Source organism: Oncorhynchus masou, chromosome 22 (genome assembly GCF_036934945.1).
Source record: "Oncorhynchus masou masou isolate Uvic2021 chromosome 22, UVic_Omas_1.1, whole genome shotgun sequence".
In the NCBI taxonomy this organism is placed as follows: domain Eukaryota; kingdom Metazoa; phylum Chordata; class Actinopteri; order Salmoniformes; family Salmonidae; genus Oncorhynchus; species Oncorhynchus masou.
Window position 1 is genome coordinate 26,240,617 of NC_088233.1, and position 24,492 is coordinate 26,265,108.

At 43.2% G+C, this 24,492-nt stretch overlaps 1 protein-coding gene across 2 annotated transcripts in view; it reads right to left on the reverse strand.

Annotated features, from left to right (window-relative positions):
* Positions 1-15,041, reverse strand: part of LOC135509242 (inactive serine protease PAMR1-like) — a 48,214-nt gene extending 33,173 nt beyond the window's left edge. For both annotated transcript variants that reach the window (XM_064929733.1, XM_064929732.1), the window contains exon 1: positions 14,741-15,041. In XM_064929733.1, the coding sequence (XP_064785805.1) occupies positions 14,741-14,903 (163 nt within the window). In that variant the 5' untranslated portion in view covers positions 14,904-15,041. The remainder of the gene's footprint in view (positions 1-14,740) is intronic.
* Positions 15,042-24,492: the final 9,451 nt, after the last annotated feature.

A 24,492-nucleotide genomic window follows, 5' to 3' on the forward strand; every position in this document is an offset into this window, starting at 1 on the left:
ACAAAACAATATGTTCTACTCAGTGAGAACAGGGAGGGGTGTCTAAACAGGGCGTAGTCTACACAGGGCATGCATTATTAACATAATGTCTATGACCTCAGGATTCCAGTATAATTCCAGTATGATGCAATTACTCATGCAAACACCAGCCCCTTGCTCAACAAGCCTGTCCCTCCCCTTCAATAACCCCCAGATGGTTGTATGTGTTCAAAACACGTGGCCTAGTACTCTTGTTCTCATCCATACTCGTCTCTTCTGTATTGTATGATGTCTTCAGATTTGACCGGCTGTCTGCTTCTCCCTGACTAAAAATGAGTAACTCATAGTGTCTACTTAAATTGACATTTTTGTGGATTTCCTAGTCTGAAAACCACAAGCATCCTCCTCAGCATGGCCTCGTTTGGAGGGACGGGGACGGGGGTATGGGGGGACAGAGACAGGGAGAGCAACTGAGAGAGATAGCATAAGAGAAGTACAAATAAGAGCGGGGGGTGACCCACGCCTCGACCGTTCCCCAGGGTGGCTGATGGACCGGGATGTGGGGAGGGAGAGGTCGCCTGGACCAGGTTTTCGAGGAGCAGAAGCATGGAGTTCGCAAGAGACTCTACACCAGCTCTGGTCGCATGACCCTCACCACAGTCACACCGTGTCTCTCTCTCCCTTTCTCTCTTGCTCTCTCTTCTTAACCTATCTTTCCTCCCTTTCTCTCCCTGCATTTAACCAGACCGCATCAGAAGCATGCTCCCTATAAATGACCACATTCCACAGAATGAACATAATAACCGTGTTAAATGTATTTGTCTCTGACCTGTTTGTGTATTTTGTTTAAGCCAACACGTCTCAGCCTTACAGCATTCCGTTTTGACAATTTGACCAACTTCCATTTATCCTCCAGCAGTGGCTGAATACCTTTTCACGTATCCAGTCGGTTTTTCTATTCACTCATCTAGGTTAGATGGCAAGGTAGCAACAATGAACCCTATGCTTTTATAAGAACTACAGTAGAAGGTCTACTTTGTCCTTGTCTCATATCCTGCAGAGCTCGGTACTAAGTGCACTACCAGCAGCAGTCTGGAGGGGACCCATGGTGGAGGCGACAGTGACTGGAGCCTGTGATTTCTATGGCATCTTTTAAGTGTCTGTGTAGACTAATCGAGCCCCCGTGGTTATGGACCTGGACTCCACGCAGACTCACGTCTGCTACACTCACTGATCTACAGCAATGTACAGCAGTACAGACGCTAGGGCGGTAAAAACTGTCAAATAGTCATCCTCGTTGATATGATTAAAGAATATAGTGGATTACACAAGATTATAAAACGGGTTGTTTGGATCCTGGACGCAAAGTACCATGAAGTGTTAAGGCTGGTTAACAGTCCATCTAGTTAGCTACTTGGCTAGCCATTTCATATAATGAGCATAGCTGACAATGTCTTAACTTTAGCTACTTTTATTCATTGTTAGAGGATAATAAACCCACAACATCATAATTATTTACAAGGTTATGTCAAGCTTCCTGAAAATAACTTGCACTGTGATGAAATAAAAGTGGATAATTATATCTGAGAATATTAGGACACCTGCTCAGGAGGATTTGGTCTGGTTGCAGTGGCTGTTCGATAACACAACAATATACTTTTTTCATGTCTGTGTGACAAGGAAGATCATCGCAGTGACGGTCTACAGACATTCCGGAGTATAAATTAAATGTGTTTTGACCAGTGACACTTGTCATATTCTAATTTTCTAAAGACATGTCATTAGACCAATTATAAACTGGCCTTTAATCTCATAATTCCACGGTCCCGCAGTCCAGGCAGGAAATTCATCAACTTCATCTTCCTTGGGGAAAAAAAGCATGTACACATTATTTTTCCATGCTACTGCTTGGTTTGCAACAGTTGTGGGTTGTATAAACCTACCTGTCTGCCTTTATGACCTGTGTACAAAGTATCATTTTACAAATGTCAGTAGGATAGCTATCCCAACAATGAACATGAAACAAATAATTCACCATGGAAACTGTAAACTCTCAAAATGTTCTTAATTCATTTACCAGCATAGTGCGGCCTATATATGCCTATTGGATATGTATTCAATTATTTATTGAAGTTCTTGTCTCTCATCATCATTGAATCTCTGCTAGCAAGCTACATGCCAAAGATTTGTTCAGTGTAGCAACGTCAAATATATATATATAACGTCCCACAGTTGACAGTGCTCCATCAACTACTACCCCTTCCGACATGTTCGTTAGATGGTGAGAAGCCGAACTTGTGAATTGTTGGTCTCTATCCAGCCACATCACCTGTGATACAAGTTAGTATTCGACGTCCATCCATGTCTGAGGACGTTGGGAGATGGAAACCGGCCTCTAGGGGCAACAGTGAGCGCTGTTACCTTCAAGTAGGTTTTGGTTTTGGTAGTGCGTTGTAGATGGGCACAAGCATCTGCCTCTGATTCCAAAGGTTGCAAATTGGAATCGAGTGATAGAATGTTGTTTTTGAGATTTTTATTTTAAGCCTATTCCAAAACTTAACCCTTACCTTATTAACCATTTGGAGTTAACGCTTAACCTTAAGATGTCATAGTTAATGCCTAAATTTAAACTTTAAACACTTCGACGTTTGCAGACATTTTGAAATTTGCTGTTTGAGAAATATGACGTGTAATTCTGACGTGAGACTGTGAGAGCTAGTTGCTCTATCTCCTTTATATTGTGTTTATACTGTGTAAAGAGACAGACTGTGTTTACTGAGACAGAGTTTTGCTGATAAATGTGTTGTGTTTTCTCAGAGTGTGACAAAAAGAGTTCTCTCTGTCAGTGCTGGACCATGCAGGAATGCAGAACACATATCTCTGAGGGGAGCCCAACCCCTTCCTCTACTAATGACTGTTTGCCAGGCCTTAGTGGCAGCACATCTGCTGGTTGGTGCATTGGCATGTGCCTGAAGAGCAAGTATTATGCAAAGCAGAGAGATATGGCTTACTGCCCTATAAACACACATCCGTGAGGCATGAAGCTCAACACCTGCAAAGACCATACATTGGATAGTAGCCTAACAATTTTGTGGGTTTTACAAGGGGAGACATTAGGGCTGGTGTGAATTCAGTGTGTGTGTGTGTGTGTGTGTGTGTGTGTGTGTGTGTGTGCACCAAACATGAAAGTAAAGTTTCCAAGTGAAATGAACACAATGCGCCACTCGGGAGCCCGGTAGTGCTGCATTTCGGCTTCACCTGAGCTCCTTTAGCATAGATTTTCATTGCAATTACTAATTTCTGACAGTTGTTTGCCATGTGTTTGATAAAAATAGTCTATGCCTTTATTCCAATGCATAAGATTAATCCATTGATTTGTTTGCTTTTGTCAGTGTAAAAGAGTGTGCAACTGGCTGCAGGGAAGTCAGGCGCAGGAGAGCAGAAATGCGTAGCAAACGGAGCCTTTTATTGAGGCGAGCAAAACACGGCACTCAGAAAACTAAACACACACGGGTTACAATAACCCAGCTCAAACCAGCCTGGAGTACACATACATTTACACATAACAATTCCACACACAGACATGGGGGGAAACAGAGGGTTATATGCAAGACGAGTAATGCGAGAATGCAAACCAGGTGTGCGGGAAAACAAGTCAAAACAAATGGAAAATGAAAGGTGGATCAGTGAAGGCTAGAAGACTGGTGATGTCGACCGCCGTACGCCGCCTGAACAATGAGAAGAACCGACCTCGGCGGAAGTCGTGACAGTCAGTCAACTGTTTAGAGAGCTCATTGTTTTGTTTTTCATTTTGGAGCACGGATACTGGTGTTCTCTGTGCCATCTGTGGCCCTCACTCAACAAAAATATAATGGCAAGATGTAAAGAGTTGGTCACATATTTCATGATCTGAAATAAAAGATCACAGAAATAATCCCGTACGCACAAAAAAAGTATGTCTCTATAATTTGTCAACATCCCTGTTAGTGAGCATTTCTCTTTTCCCAAGATAATCCATCCACCTCACAGGTGTGGCATATCAAGAAGCTGATTAAACAGCATGATGATTACACAGGTGCACTTTGTGCTGGGGATAATGAATGGCCACTATAAAATGTGCAGTTTGGCACACAACGCAATGCCAGCAGCATACCACCCTGCATACCACTGCTGGCTTGCTTCTGAAGCTGCAGCAGTTCCTGGATGGGAGGCCAGATGCTGCTAGAAGGGGTGTTGGAGGGCCAGTAGGGGGCACTCTTTCCTCTGGTCTAAAAAAATATTTCAATTGGGGACACTGCCCTGTGTAGGGGGATGTTATACGGGTGTCCTGACTCTCTGAGGTCATTAAAGATCCTATGGCACTTATCGTAAGAGTAGCGGTGTTAACCCTGGTGTCCTGGCTAAATTCCCAATCTGGCCCTCAAACCATCACGGTCACTTAATAATCCCCAGTTTACAATTGGCTCATTCATCCCCCTCCTCTTCCCTGTAACTGTTCCCCAGGTCGTTGCTGCAAATGAGAACGTGTTCTCAGTCAACTTACCTGGTAAAATAATGAATAAATAAATGCACAGACGTTTTGATGGATCGTACAAATGGTATTCTGACTGTAGAGAATATGTTAATTTCTCTACCATAAGCCGCCTCCAACTTCATTTTATAGAGTCGGCAGCAAGTCCAACTGGCCTCACAACCTCAGACTACGTGTAGCCATGCCAGCTCAGGACATCCACATCCGGACTTGATCACCTGTGGGATCGTCTGAGACCAGCACACCCGGACAGCGGATGAATCTGTGGGTTTGCACAAGCAAAGTATTTCTGCACAAACTGAGAAACCATCTCAGGGAAGCTCATCTGCGTGCTTGTCATTCTCACCAGGGTCTTGACCTGACTACAGTTCAGCGACGTAACTAACTTCAGTGGGCAAATGCTCACCTTCGATGGCCACTGGCACACTGGAGAAATGTGCTCTTCACAGATGAATCATGGTTTCAACTGTACCAGGCAGATGGCAGACAGTGTCAATGGAGTCGTGTGGGTGAGTGGTTTGCTGATGTCAATGTTGTGAACAGAGTGCACCATGGTGGCAGTGGGGTTACGATATGGGCAGGCATAAGCTAAGGACAACAAACACAATTGCATTTTATCAATGCCAATTTTAATGCACAGAGATACTGTGATGAGATCCTGAGGCCCATTGTTGTGCCATTCATCTGCTGCCATCAACTCATGTTTCAGCATGATAATGCACAAACCCATGTCGCAAGAATCTGTAGACAATTGATGGAAGCTGAACATGTTACAGTTCTTCCATGGCCTGCATACTCGTCATACATGTTACCAATTGAGCATTGTTGGGAAGACATTGGTCAACTGCAAAACATACAGAATGCTGCAGCATGGGTACTGACCAAGACCAGATGGAGAGCACACATTACACTAGTTTTAAGGTCTCTGCATTCTGGCTGTCTGTAAGTTTTAGAATTCATTTTAATTAATATGTTCTATTGTTTTTTCCATACACGATTGAGCACCCCAATATGTCAGACATGCTTTTAAGTTATATAGGAAGTAGGTCCCTCAGGTCCTCTGGCACTGGCCTATTAACTATCCCAAAGAACCAAGGGGCATGGAGAGGCAGCCTTTAGTAATTATGCCCCCAGCCTCCGCAATAGCCTGCCAGAGAACATGATGGGGGCTGAAAATGTGGACACATTTAAAAGAGATCTTAAAACACATCTTTTTTTGCTTTGCTTTCCTTAGGATGCTTTTTATTTGTTAAGTTATTTTGTCATTCTTTAGTTTTTTTATGTTATGTTTGTTGTGTAGTAAATATTTCAGCTATTATTTTCATAGTTTTTAATGAATTTTTTCCTGTAAAAAGCACATTGAGTTGCATTCGAAGTCTGAAATATGCTGTATAAATAAAACTTGATTTGATTTGATTTTGCTTTTCACTGGATTGACTTGTATAACAGCGTGTTCCAGTTTCTGACAATATCCTGCAACTTCGCACAGCCATTGAAGAGGCGTGGTACAAAATTCCACAGGCCACAATCAAGAGCCTGATAGACGCTATGCGAAGGAGATGAGTGGTCACACCAGATGCTGACTGGTTTTCTGATCCACACCCCTACCTTTTGTGACCAACAGATGTATAGTGGGGAGAACAAGTATTTGATACACTGCCGATTTTGCAGGTTTTCCTACTTACAAAGCATGTAGAGGTCTGTAATATCTATCATAGGTACACTTCAACTGTGAGAGACGGAATCTAAAACAAAAATCCAGAAAATCACATTGTATGATTTTTAAGTAATTCATTTGCATTTTATTGCATGACATAAGTATTTGATACATCAGAAAAGCAGGTACAGAAACCTTTGTTTGCAATTACAGAGATCACACGTTTCCTATAGTTCTTGACCAGTACGCTACCTGTTCTGCCTGTTCTGCGTGTGTTCATGTGTGTAAAATTGCCTCGGCTGAGAGGGTAGGCTACCTGTAGTGGTGTAGGCCTAGTGGAGTGTAAATGCAAGTAAACGCCATTTACCCACGTTTTTCTAAAAAATGCATTGAAAGTATAGGGAGCAAACCTTTTTTTTTACCACTGTGAAAACGTTCCAACATGTTTTTTTTATTGGCCTATATTTTCATCTATTTTTCAAACAAATCACTTTAAAAATGTGGCTAACTTGTGCATGTTGGTCCACTCCAAAAGAATTCCAGCAGTCAAACTGCATGTCTCAATAGAGGCCCCTGAATGTCATGGTGAAATTCATTCTCTGGAGTAAGTGTTGTGTAGCCTAAATGTGCAATTTCTTTCAGCGACATAAAAGCTGAGAGTACTTCATTTTCAACCACAGAAAATACATACATTGATCATTCTATTGATTTATGGCAATATTCTGGTGAGCAAGGCTTTATTTACATAGTATTCTAGACTAGCTTCAAGTAATAATGACAGAAGAGAAACTATGAGGTTTAAACTTGGGGCAGCAGGTAGCCTAGTGGTTAGAGTGTTGGGCCAGTAACTGAAAGATTGCTAGATCGATTTCCCAAGCAGACAAGGTAAAAATATGTTGTTCTGCCACTGAACAAGACAGTTAACCAACTGTTTCTAGGCTGTCATTATAAATAATAATTTGTTAACTTAACTTACTTGCCTAGTTAAATAAAAGATTTAAACTGTATTTTGAACACACCTCTGTGCACGGGTATCCTACATGAGTCATTTGAAGGAATTATTTGACAATCAGATGAAAACCTCATGACTGATTGTGTTTATGAAACATTAAAACCTGTTTGGGATAGGGGGCAGTATTTTCACGTTTGGATGAAAAATCGTGCCCAGAGTAAACTGCCTGCTACTCAGGCCCAGAAGCTAATATATGCATATTATTATTAGATTTGGATAGAAAACACGCTGAAGTTTCTAAAACTGCTTGAAGGATGTCTGTGAGTATAACAGAACTCATATGGCAGGCAAAACCTGAGAAAAATCCAAACAGGAAGTGGGAAATCTAAGGTTTGTAGTTTTTCAAGTCTTTGCCTATCCAATATACAGTGTAAATTGTGTCATATTGCACTTCCTAAGCCTTCCACTAGAAGTCAACATTCTTTATAACCTTGTTTCAGGCTTTTACTATGAAGGGGGAGCGAATAAGAGCTGTTTGAACCAGGTGTCTGGCAGAATGCCACGAGCTAAGTCACACGTGCGGCCGTGAGAGCGAGCTGCGTTCCTTTTCATTTCTAAAGAAAAAATAATTGTCTGGTTGAAACATTATTGAATATTTATGATAAAAAACATCCTAAAGATTGATTCTATACATCGCTTGACATGTTTCTACGAACTGTAATATAACTTTTTTGACTTTATGTCTGAACTTTCGTCTGGACTTGCCCGCGCCTCGTGAATTTTGATTGGTGAACTAAACGAGCTAACAAAAAGGAGGTATTTGGACATAAATATTAACTTTATCTAACAAAACAAACATTTCTTGTGGAACTGGGATTCCTGGGAGTGCATTCTGATGAAGATCATCAAAGGTAAGTGAATATTTATAACGCTATTTCTGACTTTTACTGACTCCACAACATGGCTGTTATCTGTATGGTTTGTTTTTGTGGCTTAGCTCTGTACTCAGATTATTGAATGGTGTGCTTTTTCCATGAAACTTTTTAGAAATCTGACACAGCGATTGCATTAAGGAGAAGTATATCTATAATTCTATGCATAACACTTGTATCTTTTATCAAAGTTTATGGTGAGTATTTCTGTAAATTGATGTGGCTCTCTGCAAATTCTCCGGGATGTTTTCATGGCACAACCTTACTGAACATAACGCATCAATGTAAATGTAGATTTTTGGATATAAGTATGAACTTTATCGAACAAAACATACATGTATTGTGTAACACGAAGTCCTATGTGTGCCATCTGATGAAGATCATCAAAGGTTAGTGATTCATTTTATCTCTATTTCTGCTTTTTGTGACTCCTCTCTTTGGCTGTATGTTTTTTGTGACAAGGCAATGACCTAACATAATTGTATGGCGTGCTTTCGCTGTAAAGCCTTTTTGAAATCGGACATGATGGCTAGATTAACAAGAAGTTAAGCTTTAATTTGGTATATTGCACTTGTGAATGTATGAAAGTTAAGTTATTCCGTGCTCTGTCATTTCAGCGGATGTTGTCGAGGGCTTCCACTAGCCTTAAGAAGTTTTAAAACATAGTCTAATACAAATCTTTACTTTCAGGTCCACAGATTTCAAAATTATTGAACCTCTAGCGTCGAGCAATCCCGTATCCGGGAGCGTAATCATAGCATCAAGCTCATTAGCATAACGCAACGTTAACTACTCATGAAAATCGCAAATGAAATTATAGAAATATATTCACTCACAAGCTTAGCCTTTTGTTAACAACACTGTCATCTCAGATTTCCAAAATATGCTTTTCAACCATCGCTACACAAGCATTTGTGTAAGAGGTATTGATAGCTAGCATAGCATTAGCCTAGCATTCAGCAGGCAACATTTTCACAAAAACAAGAAAAGCATTCAAATAAATAATTTACCTTTGAAGAACTTCAGGTGGTTTTCAATGAGGAGACTCAGTTAGATAGCAAATGTTCAGTTTTTCCAAAAAGATTATTTGTGTAGGAGAAATCGCTCTGTTTTGTTCATCACGTTTGGTTAAGAAAAAAACCTGAAAATTCAGTCATTACAACACCAAACTTTTTTCCAAATTAACTCCATAATATCGACAGAAACATGGCAAATGTTGTTTAGAATCAATCCTCAAGGTGTTTTTCACGTATCTATTCGATGATAAATAATTCGTGGCAGTTGCCTTTCTCCTCTGAACCAAATGGAAAAGTGCACGCAGCTGGAGATTGCGCAATAATTTTGACGGAGGACACCAAGCGGACACCTGGTAAATGTAGTCTCTTATGGTCAATCTTCCAATGATATACCTACAAACACATCACAATGCTCCAGACACCTTGGGGAAATGACAGAAAGTGTAGGCTCATTCCTGGCGCATTCACAGCCATATAAGGAGACATTGGAACACAGCGCATTCAAAATCTGGGGCACTTCCTGTATGAAATTTCATCTTGGTTTCGCCTGTAGCATTAGTTCTGTGGCACTCACAGACAATATCTTTGCAGTTTTGGAATCGTCAGAGTGTTTTCTTTCCAAAGCTATCAATTATATGCATAGTCAAGCAACTTTTCGTGACAAAATATCGTGTTTAAAACGGGAATGTTTTTTTATCCAAAAATTAAGAGTGCCCCCTATATCGAAGAAGTTATTAGGGTTCTATATAGCCTAATTCTAAGATTAGGCCTATAAAAATGTTTCGTACACTTAGGAGGTCCTTGTACTGGGAAGAAATTAGTCTACTTTCACCCTTGCAAAAATATGTGCGAATTTCCTATGGCATGCATTTTTGTTACTAATTATCTTTAAGTTAGGTGTTTTCTGCAATTGCCAAGCCTGACAACATAATTGTGAGAGTGTGAGGGAAATAGCACAGACTTACCAAATCCTTTCCTATACTCCTTTCTCTCCTGCCTCTTTTCTGTAGGCATTACATATTGAACCTGAGACTGTCTGGGCTTTGAATGTGTCAATCTTACCTTGTTTGCCCTCTTTTGAACTGAAGGCACAGGTTTCATGTTTGTGTTTGCATAATCTTGTATAGTCTCTTTGGCTCCCTTTCTATGTGCACAGGCAATCACAGTATGCTGCCATTATCTGTATGCAAATATAATGCTGATCTGCCCACAACCACACCGGTGCATTGTAACAACCTGATATGGATTGTGCATGGCTCAATCTCTCCTGCCCAGGGCACTGATAGTCGTACACAACCCCTTACCACACAACAAGCTTGATTAAGAAATAAATGCTTGCATGTTTTGTGATATTTTCTTTCTCTCTTTCCTCACATAGCCTGCATACTATTTCTGATTGGGTTGCTTGTGAACAGCCCTGCTAGCATTACGCAATTGTGCTAACTGCTCACAGTTTAGCACAGAAAAAAGAAAAACACACCAACAAATAGAAAACTCCCCGGTAAGTTATTTTTCCAGGCTTTTGGCTAGGCATGCAGATCTCTGTGCTGTTTGTGTGGCTACTCTTGCCTTATGTAATTGGTATCTGTTTTTTCCATCCCAGATGTTGTGGGAGATATGCTCCGACAAGAACGTCAAGGAGCCGGGGAAACCAAAAAAGCAATAATCTGAGCCTTTTCAAAGAAACCCTGTCATCTGGTGGATGGTGGGGAGAGGAGACCCCATTTCCCCCTTTAAAGCACCATCCCCCACCCCATCCCATTGCTGGGTTTAGACACAGGTTGTAAGGTTGTTAACATGTGCCATCCGGCTTTGATGTGGATCCAGATGCTGACATCATTGTTTTTGGGAGCAGAACATACACTCAGACAATCCTCCTACAAAGGTGCCAATATGTCTGTGTCTGAGCCCTGTCCTAGTGCCCTGCTACCCTGCTGCCTTACTTCCCCCTCTATGCCACAGGTCTCACACAGTAACAAGACCTTCAGAAAGGTCATACACTATCAGACAAACACAAGCAGCATATAAAGGACAAACCATATGGACAGATACACAACTTCCAATATGTAGCTGCTCTGACTGATACACCACTTCCAATATGTAGCTGCTCTGACTGATACACCACTTCCAATATGTAGCTGCTCTGACTGATACACCACTTCCAATATGTAGCTGCTCTGACTGATACACCACTTCCAATATGTAGCTGCTCTGACTGATACACCACTTCCAATATGTAGCTGCTCTGACTGATAGACAAAGTATGTATATTGTGCCGAATTGTATTGGCCAAAATCCTAATATTGACCATAAACCAGCTTGCACTTCAGCCCTGGCAGCATGCCAACTCATATCAACTCATGGCAGTCCCCTTATAAATGTCTATTTTGGGGTCAAACTCAAGGTTGCTCTACAGTCTCTTTATTTGTTGTGTATAAAAAGTCCACACACTTCTTTTCATTCCTCTCATCTCTGATTTCACATCCAAATGCTTTGAGGCACAGCTGTGAGTACTGTACTCACCCCCCCCCACACCCTCCAAAAAACTATTCCCTGTCCTCTACTCTAAAAATGGCACAATATCATAGACTGCATCTTTAAATAAAGCCTGCTACCCCAACTGAGGACCATTAAGATCACAATAGAGTCAGAAAACACAGAGAGCTAGTGCGCGGGCATGCATGTGTTCATGCATGTGTTAATGCGTGTGTTCATGCGTATGGGCGAGCGAGAGAACTGATGCGCTGAGCATTGCTGAGCAGTGAGTTAACGTCATATCAGAGATTAATGCCGTCTGCATTCAGAGCTCTGTCATAGCTGTTAAAAATCTCAATTCTTCTCTGTTGCCGCTTGTTGATGGCTACATGTGTTTATGTCACAGGAAGTGTTGTGATTCAGGAGCTGTGTGTCTTGTGGCCTCGCCACTGTTGTGTCAGGCTCTTTGTCTGGGTTGTAATGAAATAAACAGTTGCGTCAGGAAATATTGACTATCAATAAGATGACACATTGCATCTGCTACCAAAGAAATTGTCCCCGTACGCAGAGCAGAATAGCTGTAGTGTGTTCACGTGTGCACTTTTGTGTGCATGCTGACTCTCTATGCTCCCTGGCTGCAGATGTCTTATATTTTGAGGTCTGAGCGATTTAGCGGCCGTGGAACAGGAAACTCCTCTGGGGGAGTGGTGTACCAGTGGAGGCTGCTGAGGGGAGGACAGCTCATTATAATGGCTGGAACAGAGGAAATAGAATGGTATCAAACCATGAATTTGATGCCATTTAACTCATTCCGCTCCAGTCATTACCACAAGTCCATCCTCCCCAATTAAGGTGCCACCAACCTCCTGTGTGGTGTACAGTATGTGGGATGTAGTGTGTTGGGGATACTGTAGCTCTGTTCACACATATGGATCCTGATCCCAAATATAGGGCTCCATGGACAACCTCTGCAATGCTTTAAGTAAACATCTGTCTGATAAGAAACCACAAGCCCATTTCAATACATACACCCTTTTCTCTATTATCCACTTTTGTTAAATTGTGTATCGTGGGTAAAAATGTATACTGAAATCTAGGTCAAACAGGAGCCTGAAATTTGCACATTTGTTTTTTACATTTGGTGTGTTAACTTGAGACTTGAACTGAACTCTTTCAGACAATATGATTTTCTATTTTCCAAACGCTCAATTTCGCCAACATTTTCTCTTCAATGGCAGACTCTCCATACCCTTCCCCCGTCACTCTCTCTTTGTCACGGATCCCTTCAGAACTTTCATTATGCACACTTGTCCCCTATTCCCACTGATTAGTACTTGTATAAGTGTACCCTTTGGTTTCCATTGTGTGGTCGATTATTGTTACAATGTCCATGGTGCCTGTGACTACCTGTGCTGTGTGTTTTGGCTTTCGTGCCATTGTGATGATGCACAGATGATTACGGATCTCGTCCTGTGTGTTAATCATTGTGCGCATGTGCTATTTATTTGAGGTACTCCTCGCTCTTTTGTTTTGGGTTTCTACCCTGGATTTTGTCATGTGTTTATTTGGTCTTCGCCCCCGTGCCTTTACACGGCACGCCGTAATTTGGGCTTAATAAAAAAAACTATTATGCATTCCTGCGCCTGTCTCCCGACCTATTTATGCCAACGTGACACTCTTCTCCTCTCATCTCTCCCACCTCCACTCTGCCCTTTCCCCTCATCCTTTCCCCTTTTTATCTCCCCTATTCCCTCTTAATTCTCCCCTCTTCTTTCTCCTTTTATCCCTCTCCCCTCTCCCTCTCTTCTCTCTGCCAGTGACCTTGGTCTCTATTTACAACTGCTAACTACCCATTAGCCTAAACCAGCCTCCTGGGGATCTTAGCCAAATAAGCTGTGAGGAAACATCATTGACTGACTGGAGAGTAGGAAATGTGTAAGAAGCACAGAGGTCCTTTGGAAGCACAGTGGAGGGAGAACCCCACATTCAACAGGAAAGAATGTCCAGGCAGCCTGCAGCCTGTTGCTGACTGAACTCAGCTTGAGCCTCAGAGTTAAGGATTCTCAAAAGATTTATCTGTCTGTCTTTGTCTTTGTTTTTAAATCTCTCTCCTGCCCCCCCCCCCCCATCTCTCTTTGTCTCTCTCTCTCTTATGTTTCCTCTCTTGCACTGCCCTCACGCCAAATACTTGGCTCCAGTGTGTAATCACTTCTGCTCTTTAAGAAAAACCATCAAACCCACAACCTTCCCTCTAGGCACAGTTCCATAGTGATTGCTGTTTTGCTCAACCGAATTCATCCTTCATCAACTGATTGTATAATGAATTTGAAGCAACTGGTACATTAATAGCCTGAGTCAGTCTCGCTGCTGTAATTGCTGTGTATTATCAGGTAAGTAGTAAAATCTGGCACATCTCTCATCGCCGAAGGGAGGTATCTTCGTTACAGGTTTTTAAAACGGTTGTAGTCTACCTCGTAAAACGTTTTACATTAGGCTTTATTGTACTGCCATAACACCTGGAGGTGTTAGTTATAGTTAGTAAGTCTCTGTGTAGTTCACTGGAAAGTTATGAGAGACACAGTATGGTAGACACATCAGCAGAGACTCTATTATTCACTCCAATATGATACACACCCTGCAGTGGTTCAAATGGTCATGAGGGCCAATAGACGGATGCTTCTGAGCAGACCTCATCCTCAACACTCTGTCAATAGACACAGACTGCCAAATGTTTAACAGGATGATAAGCAGGCTCGGAACGGCTCCATCTATTTACAAGGAATGTGTGGCTTTGTTTGGGATCCAGCACATATCTCAGATAAGAGATGGTCAGTTGAAATTAAATAATGTAAAGTGCTCAGCAGATATGAAATCATGTTGCACAGTAAGTAAAGGGTGAGGAAAGAAAGAGCGTGATGACTCTTAAGTAGACAATAACAAGTTAAAACACCAAGAGGTTGACTCATGCAGGATCCCAAAGCAGGATCCCACAGCAGGTTCTTTAAGGGAAACCAACAACAAACTCTGTTTCCTCCCTCTACAAAAGCTTCTACTTAACATCTCACTGTATGGCTCTTCTTTCACAAGGCACTCTGAAAGCCTTTCTGCCCTTTAAGAGAAAAAGAGAAGGAGAGATAAAGACAGGAGGAAGGGTGGAGAGACAGAGAGAAACATATCTGATTTTGCAGGGGCTCTTACCGTAGGGCCATGCTAGCCCCTGGTACAGGGAGATGAGGATGAAGAGAATGATGGAGAGGGAAGATCCACCGGTCCCGGGGGAGTGTTGGGTGCCTGTGCGAGGGAGCGTAGGGGTCCCCCCGTGGCTTTCCCCCAGCTGCAGTCCCCGTACCGCAGAAAGCATGCTGCAGTCTGGAGCTCTGTTTACTTTCTGAGCTCAGCTGGTTTGACATCACACTCTTTCTCTTTCTCTCTCCCTCTGTTGCTTTCTCTTTCTCCCTCCCTCTCTCTTTCCTTCCCTCACTCTCTGACTTTGTCTCTTCCCCCTCTCTCGTTTCCACCCTCTCTCTCTCTCTCTCTCTCTATCTCTCCCTCCCCCCTTTGCTTCAGGTTACAGCCCAGCCTGGTAAGGAGCTCCAGTCAGGAAGGGCTTCCAACAGTCCCGCTCCTCTCTTCAGACGATGTCACTGCTCTTGAATTTAACCATAGGCTGTTTTAACCCATTATCCTCTCGCTCAGCTGTATACAAAAACACAAACAAACACACACACTCTCTTTTCAGAAAGAGAACTAACTCTAAGAGGTGTATTAATAAGGTGTGTAAGGTGTCTGTTCCAGGAAAATAAAATACCATTTTATTTGTCACATGCTTCATAAAACAACACGTGAAGACTAACAGTGAAATGCTTACTTACTGGTCCTATTCCAAAAATAAATACACAGTGAATAACAATAATCAGTCAAAAATAACATGGCTATATACAGGGATACCAGCACTGAGTCGATGTGAATGGGTACGAAGAAATTGAGGTAGCTATATACACTACAGTTCAAAGGTTTGGGGTCACTTAGAAATGTCCTTGTTTTACATGAAAACATACATGAAGTTAGTTTCAAAATGAATAGGAAATACAGTCAAAATGTTGACAAGGTTATAAATGATGATTTTTAATTGAAATATTAATTGTGTCCTTCAAACTTTGCTTTCGTCAAAGAAACCTCCATTTGCAGCAATTACAGCCTTGAAAACCGTTGGCATTCCAGTTGTCAATTTGTTGAGGTAATATGAAGAGATTTCACCCCATGCTTCTTGAAGCACCTCCCAAAATTTAGATTGGCTTGATAGGCACTTCTTACTTGCCATAGGGTCAAGCTGCTCCCACAACTGCTCAATAGGATTGAGATCTGGTGACTGTGCCAGCCACTCCATTATAGACTGAATAACAGCTGACTGCTCTTTACTAAATAGTTCTTGCATAGTTTTTATTTTTTTAACTAGGCAAGTCCATTAAGAACAAATTCTTATTTTCAATGACAGTCTAGGAACTTGTTCAGGGGCAGAACAACAGATTGTTTTTACTTTGTCAGCTTGGGGCTTTGATCTTCCAACCTTTCAGTTACTAGTCCAACACTAGGCTATCTCAGATAAGGGGGAGTGAGGCCTCAACCAGTGGGTTTTGCAATGGGTATACAGAGACGACCAGTTAACAGAGGAGTATAGAGTGCAGTGATGTGTACTATAAGGAGCATTGGTGGCAAATCTGATGGCCCAATGGTAAAGAACATCTAGCTCTTTGAGGGCACCCTTATAGTGGTCCTGAATGGCAGAGAGCTCAGGCCCAGTGATGTACTGGGCTCTCAATGGTGTAGCTGTTGAACTTTTTTAGGATCTGAGCGCCCATGTCAAATCTTTTAAACCTCCTGAGGGTGAAGAAGTGCTGGCATGACCTCTTCACCACTGTGTGGCTGTGTGTGTACCATGTTAATTCCTTAGTGATGAGGACACTGACAAACTTGAAGCACTCAACCCGCTCCACTACAGCCCCATCGATGTGGATGGGGGCATGCTCACCCCTCCATTTCCTGTAGTCCACGATCAGCTTCTTTGTCTTGCTGACATTGAGGGAGAGGTAGTTGTCCTGACACCACACTTCCAGGTTTCTGACCTCCTCCCTATAGGTTGCCTCATCGTCTTTGGTGATCAGTCTTACCACCGTCGTGTCATCAGCAAACTTCATGATGGTATTGGAGTCGTGCACGCCCATGCAGTCGTGGGTGAACAGGGAGTACAACAAGAGGGGACTAAGCACACATCCCTGAGGGGCCCCCGTGTTGATGGTCAGCATGGCATATGTGTTGTTGCCTACACTCAACACCTGGGGCAGGCCAATCAGGAGGTCCAGGATCCAGTTTCAGAGGGAGGTTTTCAGTCCCAGGGTCCTGAGCTTGGTGATGAACTTGGAGGGGACTATGGTGTTGAGTGCTGAGCTGTAGTCAATGAATAGCATTCTTACATAAGTATTACTTTTGTCCGGGTGGATGAGAGCAGTGTGGAGTTCAATAGAGATTGTATCATGTATGAATATGTTTGGGCGATATGCAAATTGGAGTGGGTCCAGAAGACACTTATAGCTGGACAGTGCATGCTCTAAGTACGCGTCCTGGTATTCCATCTGGCCCCATGGCCTTGTGAATGTCATCGGGAAAAGATGGTGCTCTTATACATAGTTCAGTGTTGCTTGCCTCAAAGCAAGCATAGAAGGCATTTAGCTCATCTGCAAGGCTTGCAATGCTTGACAGCTATGTAAGTACGGTCACAGTGGGGATAAACTCTTCAGTGTTATCGGATGAATCCTAGAACATATTCCAGTCTGTGCTAGCGAAATTGTCCTGTAAATTGTCTGGACAACTTCTGTATTGAGTGCGTCACTGATACTTCCTGTTTGAGTTTTTCCTTGTAAGCAGGAAGTAGGAGGATAGAGTTACAGTCTGATTTACCAAAGGGAGAGTGAGGAAGGAGCTTGTATGAGTTTCTGTGTGTGGAGTATTTGTATTTGTATTTGCCAAGCCAGCAGCTACTCTTCCTGGGGTCCAGCCAAATTAAGGTAGTTTATACAATAAAAAAAAATACAAAACATTCACAGACCATGTGCTCTCAGGCAACTACTCCACCATTACAACATACAGTTTACATTACATTTTACATTTAAGTCATTTAGCAGACGCTCTTATCCAGAGCGACTTACAAATTGGTGAATTCACCTTCTGACATCCAGTGGAACAGCCACTTTACAATAGTGCATCTAAATCATTAAGGGGGGGGGGTGGTGAGAAGGATTACTTATCTTATCCTAGGTATTCCTTGAAGAGGTGGGGTTTCAGGTGTCTCCGGAAGGTGGTGATTGACTCCGCTGTCCTGGCATCGTGAGGGAGTTTGTTCCACCATTGGGGGCCAGAGCAGCGAACAGTTTTGACTGGGCTGAGCGGGAACTGTACTTCCTCAATGGTAGGGAGGCGAGCAGGCCAGAGGTGGATGAACGCAGTGCCCTTGCTTGGGTGTAGGGCCTGATCAGAGCCTGGAGGTACTGCGGTGCCGTTCCCCACAGCTCCGTAGGCAAGCACCATGGTCTTGTAGCGGATGCGAGCTTCAACTGGAAGCCAGTGGAGAGAGCGGAGGAGCGGGGTGACGTGAGAGAACTTGGGAAGGTTGAACACCAGACGGGCTGCGGCGTTCTGGATGAGTTGTAGGGGTTTAATGGCACAGGCAGGGAGCCCAGCCAACAGCGAGTTGCAGTAATCCAGACGGGAGATGACAAGTGCCTGGATTAGGACCTGCGCCGCTTCCTGTGTGAGGCAGGGTCGTACTCTGCGGATGTTGTAGAACATGAACCTACAGGAACGGGCCACCGCCATGATGTTGGTTGAGAACGACAGGGTGTTGTCCAGGATCACGCCAAGGTTCTTAGCGCTCTGGGAGGAGGACACAATGGAGTTGTCAACCGTGATGGCGAGATCATGGAACGGGCAGTCCTTCCCCGGGAGGAAGAGCAGCTCCGTCTTGCCGAGGTTCAGCTTGAGGTGGTGATCCGTCATCCACACTGATATGTCTGCCAGACATGCAGAGATGCGATTCGCCACCTGGTCATCAGAAGGGGGAAAGGAGAAGATTTATTGTGTGTCGTCTGCATAGCAATGATAGGAGAGACCATGTGAGGTTATGACAGAGCCAAGTGACTTGGTGTATAGCGAGAATAGGAGAGGGCCTAGAACAGAGCCCTGGGGGACACCAGTGGTGAGAGCGCGTGGCGAGGAGATAGATTCTCGCCACGCCACCTGGTAGGAGCGACCTGTCAGGTAGGACGCAATCCAAGCGTGGGCCGCGCCGGAGATGCCCAACTCGGAGAGGGTGGAGAGGAGGATCTGATGGTTCACAGTATCGAAGGCAGCCGATAGGTCTAGAAGGATGAGAGCAGAGGAGAGAGAGTTAGCTTTAGCAGTGCGGAGCGCCTCCGTGATACAGAGAAGAGCAGTCTCAGTTGAATGACTAGTCTTGAAACCTGACTGATTTGGATCAAGAAGGTCATTCTGAGAGAGATAGTGGGAGAGCTGGCCAAGGACAGCACGTTCAAGAGTTTTGGAGAGAAAAGAAAGAAGGGATACTGGTCTGTAGTTGTTGACATCGGAGGGATCGAGTGTAGGTTTTTTCAGAAGGGGTGCAACTCTCGCTCTCTTGAAGACGGAAGGGACGTAGCCAGCGGTCAGGGATGAGTTGATGAGCGAGGTGAGGTAAGGGAGAAGGTCCCCGGAAATGGTCTGGAGAAGAGAGGAGGGGATAGGGTCAAGCGGGCAGGTTGTTGGGCGGCCGGCCGTCACAAGAAGCGAGATTTCATCTGGAGAGAGAGGGGAGAAAGAGGTCAGAGCACAGGGTAGGGCAGTGTGAGCAGAACCAGCGGTGTCGTTTGACTTAGCAAACGAGGATCGGATGTCGTCGACCTTCTTTTCAAAATGGTTGACGAAGTCATCTGCAGAGAGGGAGGAGGGGGGGGAGGGGGAGGAGGATTCAGGAGGGAGGAGAAGGTGGCAAAGAGCTTCCTAGGGTTAGAGGCAGATGCTTGGAATTTAGAGTGGTAGAAAGTGGCTTTAGCAGCAGAGACAGAGGAGGAAAATGTAGAGAGGAGGGAGTGAAAGGATGCCAGGTCCGCAGGGAGGCGAGTTTTCCCTCATTTCCGCTCGGCTGCCCGGAGCTCTGTTCTGTGAGCTCGCAATGAGTCATCGAGCCACGGAGCGGGAGGGGAGGACCGAGCCGGCCTGGAGGATAGGGGACATAGAGAGTCAAAGGATGCAGAAAGGGAAGAGAGGAGGGTTGAGGAGGCAGACTCAGGAGAAAGGTTGGAGAAGGTATGAGCAGAGGGAAGAGATGATAGGATGGAAGAGGAGAGAGTAGCGGGGGAGAGAGAGCGAAGGTTGGGACGGCGCGATACCATCCGAGTAGGGGCAGTGTGGGAAGTGTTGGATGAGAGCGAGAGGGAAAAGGATACAAGGTAGTGGTCGGAGACTTGGAGGGGAGTTGCAATGAGGTTAGTGGAAGAACAGCATCTAGTAAAGATGAGGTCGAGCGTATTGCCTGCCTTGTGAGTAGGGGGAAGGTGAGAGGGTGAGGTCAAAAGAGGAGAGGAGTGGAAAGAAGGAGGCAGAGAGGAATGAGTCAAAGGTAGACGTGGGGAGGTTAAAGTCGCCCAGGACTGTGAGAGGTGAGCCGTCCTCAGGAAAGGAGCTTATCAAGGCATCAAGCTCATTGATGAACTCTCCGAGGGAACCTGGAGGGCGATAAATGATAAGGATGTTAAGCTTGAAAGGGCTGGTAACTGTGACAGCATGGAATTCAAAGGAGGCGATAGATAGATGGGTAAGGGGAGAGAGAGAGAATGACCACTTGGGAGAGATGAGGATCCCGGTGCCACCACCCCGCTGACCAGAAGCTCTCGGGGTGTGCGAGAACACGTGGGCGGACGAAGAGAGAGCAGTAGGAGTAGCAGTGTTATCTGTGGTGATCCATGTTTCCGTCAGTGCCAGGAAGTCAAGGGACTGGAGGGAGGCATAGGCTGAGATGAACTCTGTTGAAGTCGGAAGTTTACATACACCTTAGCAAACTACATTTAAACTCAGTTTTTCATAATTCCTGACATTCCGTCTTAGGTCAGTTAGGATCACCACTTTATTTTAAGAATGTGAAATGCCAGAATAATAGTAGAGAGAATGATTTATTTAATATGTTATTTCTTTCATCACATTCCCAGTGGGTCAGAAGATTACATGCACTCAATTAGTATTTGGTAGCATTGCCTTTAAATGGTTTAACTTGGGTCAAAAATGTCAGGTAGCCTTCCACAAGCTGCCCACAATAAGTTGGGTGAATTTTGGCCCATTCCTCCTGACAGAGCTAGTGTAACTGAGTCAGGGTTGTAAGCCCCTCACACACGCTTTTTCAGTTCTGCCCACAAATTTTATATATATAAAAATATATATATATATATATATATATATATATATATATATATATATATATATATATACATTTTCTATAGGATTGAGATCAGGGCTTTGTGATGGCCACTCCAATACCTTGACATTGTTGTCCTTAAGCCATTTTGCCACAACTTTATGGTTTGGGTCATTGTTCATTTGGAAGACCCATTTGCGACCCAGCTTTAACTTCCTGACTGATGTCTTGAGATGTTGCTTCAATATATACACATTCTTGTCCTGCCTCAGGATGCCATCTATTTTATGAAGTGCACCAGTCCCTCCTGCAGCAAAGCACCCCACAACATGATCAAATCAAATCAAATGTATTTAAAGAGCCCTTCTTACTGCAGCTGAAATCTCAAAGTGCTGTACAGAAACCCAGCCTAAAACCCCAAACAGCAAGCAATGCTCATTTTTCAAAATAAAAGCCTGAAACTATGTCTGAAGACTGTTGACACCCTGAGGAAGTGATATGAACCAGATTCATTTTCCTATCCCTTTAAATCCATCAAAGGGAGGCTATGGAACATGGAGTTTTTAAAATAGAAGCCACTTCCTGTTTTGACTTTCCCCTGGGTTTCCCCTGCAATATCTGTTCTGTTATACTCACAGACAATATTTTATTTTGGAAACTTTAGTGTGTTTTCTATCCAATACTAATAATAATATGCATATATTAGAAACTGAGACTGAGGAGCTGGCCGTTTACAATGGGCACCTTTTCATCCAAGCTACTCAATACTGCCCCTGCAGCCATATGAAGTTAATTCACACAGGACACCGGATAAAACAGGAGAAATACTCCAGATATAACAGACTGACCCTAGCCCCCCGACATAAACTCTGCAGCATAAATACTGGAGGCTGAGACAGGAGGGGTCAGGAGACACTGTGGCCCCATCCAACGATACCCCCAGACATGGCCAAGCAGGCAGTCTATAACCCCACCCACTTTGCCAAAGCACAGCCCCCACAAAACTAGAGGGATATCTTCAACCACCAACTTATCATCCTGAGACAAGGCCGAGTATAGCCCACAAAGATCTCCACCATGGCACAACCCAAGGGGGGGGGGGGGAGGGTCCCTTCCTATGCTTCCCCATTGAGCAGTGAATGGGATTTCAACGAGATTCATTTTTCTATGGCTTCCTTAATGTGTCTAGTATCACAAGACATAGATTCAGGCTTTTATTTTGAAAATGAGCCTGAGCGACAACATTGCGTCAGTGTCCACTTGATTGCTCTTTGTGTATTTCTCACGCAAAAGATAGAGGTAGCCATTTTTACACATCCAGTCGTTTTCTCAGCCAAACGTGAAGAACTAACGGAACTATTTTTGGCTACAAAAATAATTTTTCTGGAAAAAAGGAACATTTGCTATCTAACTGGGAGTCTCGTGAGTGAAAACATCCGGAGCTCATCAAAGGTAAACGATTTAATTTGATTGCTTTTCTGATTTCCGTGACCAGATTGCCTGCTGCTAGCATGGCATAATGCTATGCTAGGCTATCGATAAACTTACACAAATGCTTTTCTTGCTTTGGCTATAAAGCATATTTTCAAAATCTCAGATGACAGGGTGATTAACAAAAGGCTAAGCTGTGTTTGAATATATTTCACTTGTGATTTCATGAATATGAATATTTTCTAGTAAGATTTTTTGTCCGTTGTGTTATGCTAACTAGTGTCAATTCTCCTGGATCCGGGACAAAATATCCCGTTTACTACGGGAAAGTTTTTTTTCCAAAAATGAAAATACTGCCCCCTAGTCACAAAAGGTTAATCCACCTGTTGTCTCAGATTTTGAAAATATGCTTTACAGCAAAAGCAATACAATAATTTGTGTAAGTTTATTGATCGCTCGACAAAACAATAAGTATACTTAGCATCAGGTAACTTGGTCACAAAAATCAGAAAAGCAATCAAATTAATCATTTACCTTTGATGATCTTCGGATGTTTTCACTCACGAGACTCCCAGTTAGACAACAAATGTTCCTTTTGTTCCATAAAGACATTTTTTATATCCAAATACCTCCGTTAGTTTGGTGCGTTATGCCCAGGAATCCACCGGAAAGAGCGGTCACGACAACGCAGACAAAAATTCCAAATTATATACATAATGTCCACAGATACATTTCAGATGTTTTTGATAATCAAACCTCAGGGTGTTTTTCAAATATCTATTCGATAATATATCAACCGGGACAGTTGGCTTTTCACTAGGACCTGAGTAACAATGTCCGCCTTTTATCTTTTGCGCACAATTCACTCTGAGAGCCCCCACCTATCCACTTATGCAATGTGGTCATTCACGCTCATTCTTTTAAAAAAAGCCTGAAACTATGTCTGAAGACTGTTGACACCTTGAGGAAGCGATAGGAAAGGAACCTGGTTGATATCCCTTTAAATGGAGCAATGGGAGGCTATGGAACATGGAGTTTTCAAAATAGAAGCCACTTCCTGGTTTGATTTTTCTCAGGGTTTCGCCTGCAATATCAGTTCTGTTATACTCACAGACAATATTTTGACAGTTTTAGAAACTTTAGAATGTTTTCTATCCTAATCTGTCAATTATATGCATATTCTAGCATCTGGTCCTGAGAAATAGGCTGTTTACTTTGGGAACATTATTTTTCCAAACATAAAAATTGTGTCCCCAACCATCAACCATCAAGATTAATAGTCAGATTCAACAGAAGATCTCTTTGTTTCTTGGGACCGAGAACAAGCTTCTCTGTTTTGTCCGAGTTTAAAAGTAGAAATTCATGAACTCTCTTGTGTCTGAAACACAGGCTTCCAGCAAGGGCAATTTTGGGGCTTCACCATGTTTCATCGAAATGTACAGCCGTGTGTCATCCGCATAGCATGAGGCAGCAGGGTAGCCTAGTGGTTAGAGAGTTGGACTAGTCACCGGAAGATTGCAAGTTCAAACCCCCGAGCTGACAAGGTACAAATCTGTCGTTCTGCCCCTGAACAGGCAGTTAACCCACTGTTCCTAGGCCGTCATAGAAAATAAGAATTTGTTCTTAACTGACTTGCCTAATTAAATAAAGGTAAAAAATAAAATACCAGTGAAAGTTAACATTATGTTTTCGAATGAAATCCCCAAGAGGTAAAATATATGGTGAAAACAATAGTGGTCGCAAAATGGAACCTTGAGGAACACCGAAATTTACAGTTGATTTGTCAAACCATTCACAGAGACAAACTGAAATCTTTCCGACAGATAAGATCTAAACTAGACCAGAACTTGTCCGTGTAGACCAATTTGGGTTTCCAATCTCTCCAAAAGAATGTGGTGATCGATGGTATCAAAAGCAGCACTAAGGTCTAGGAGCACGAGGACAGATGCAGAGGCTCGGTCTGACGCCATTAAAAGGTCATTTACCAACTTCACAAGTGCAGTCTCAGTGCTATGATGGGGTCTAAAACCACACTGAAGCATTTTGTATACATTGTTTTTCT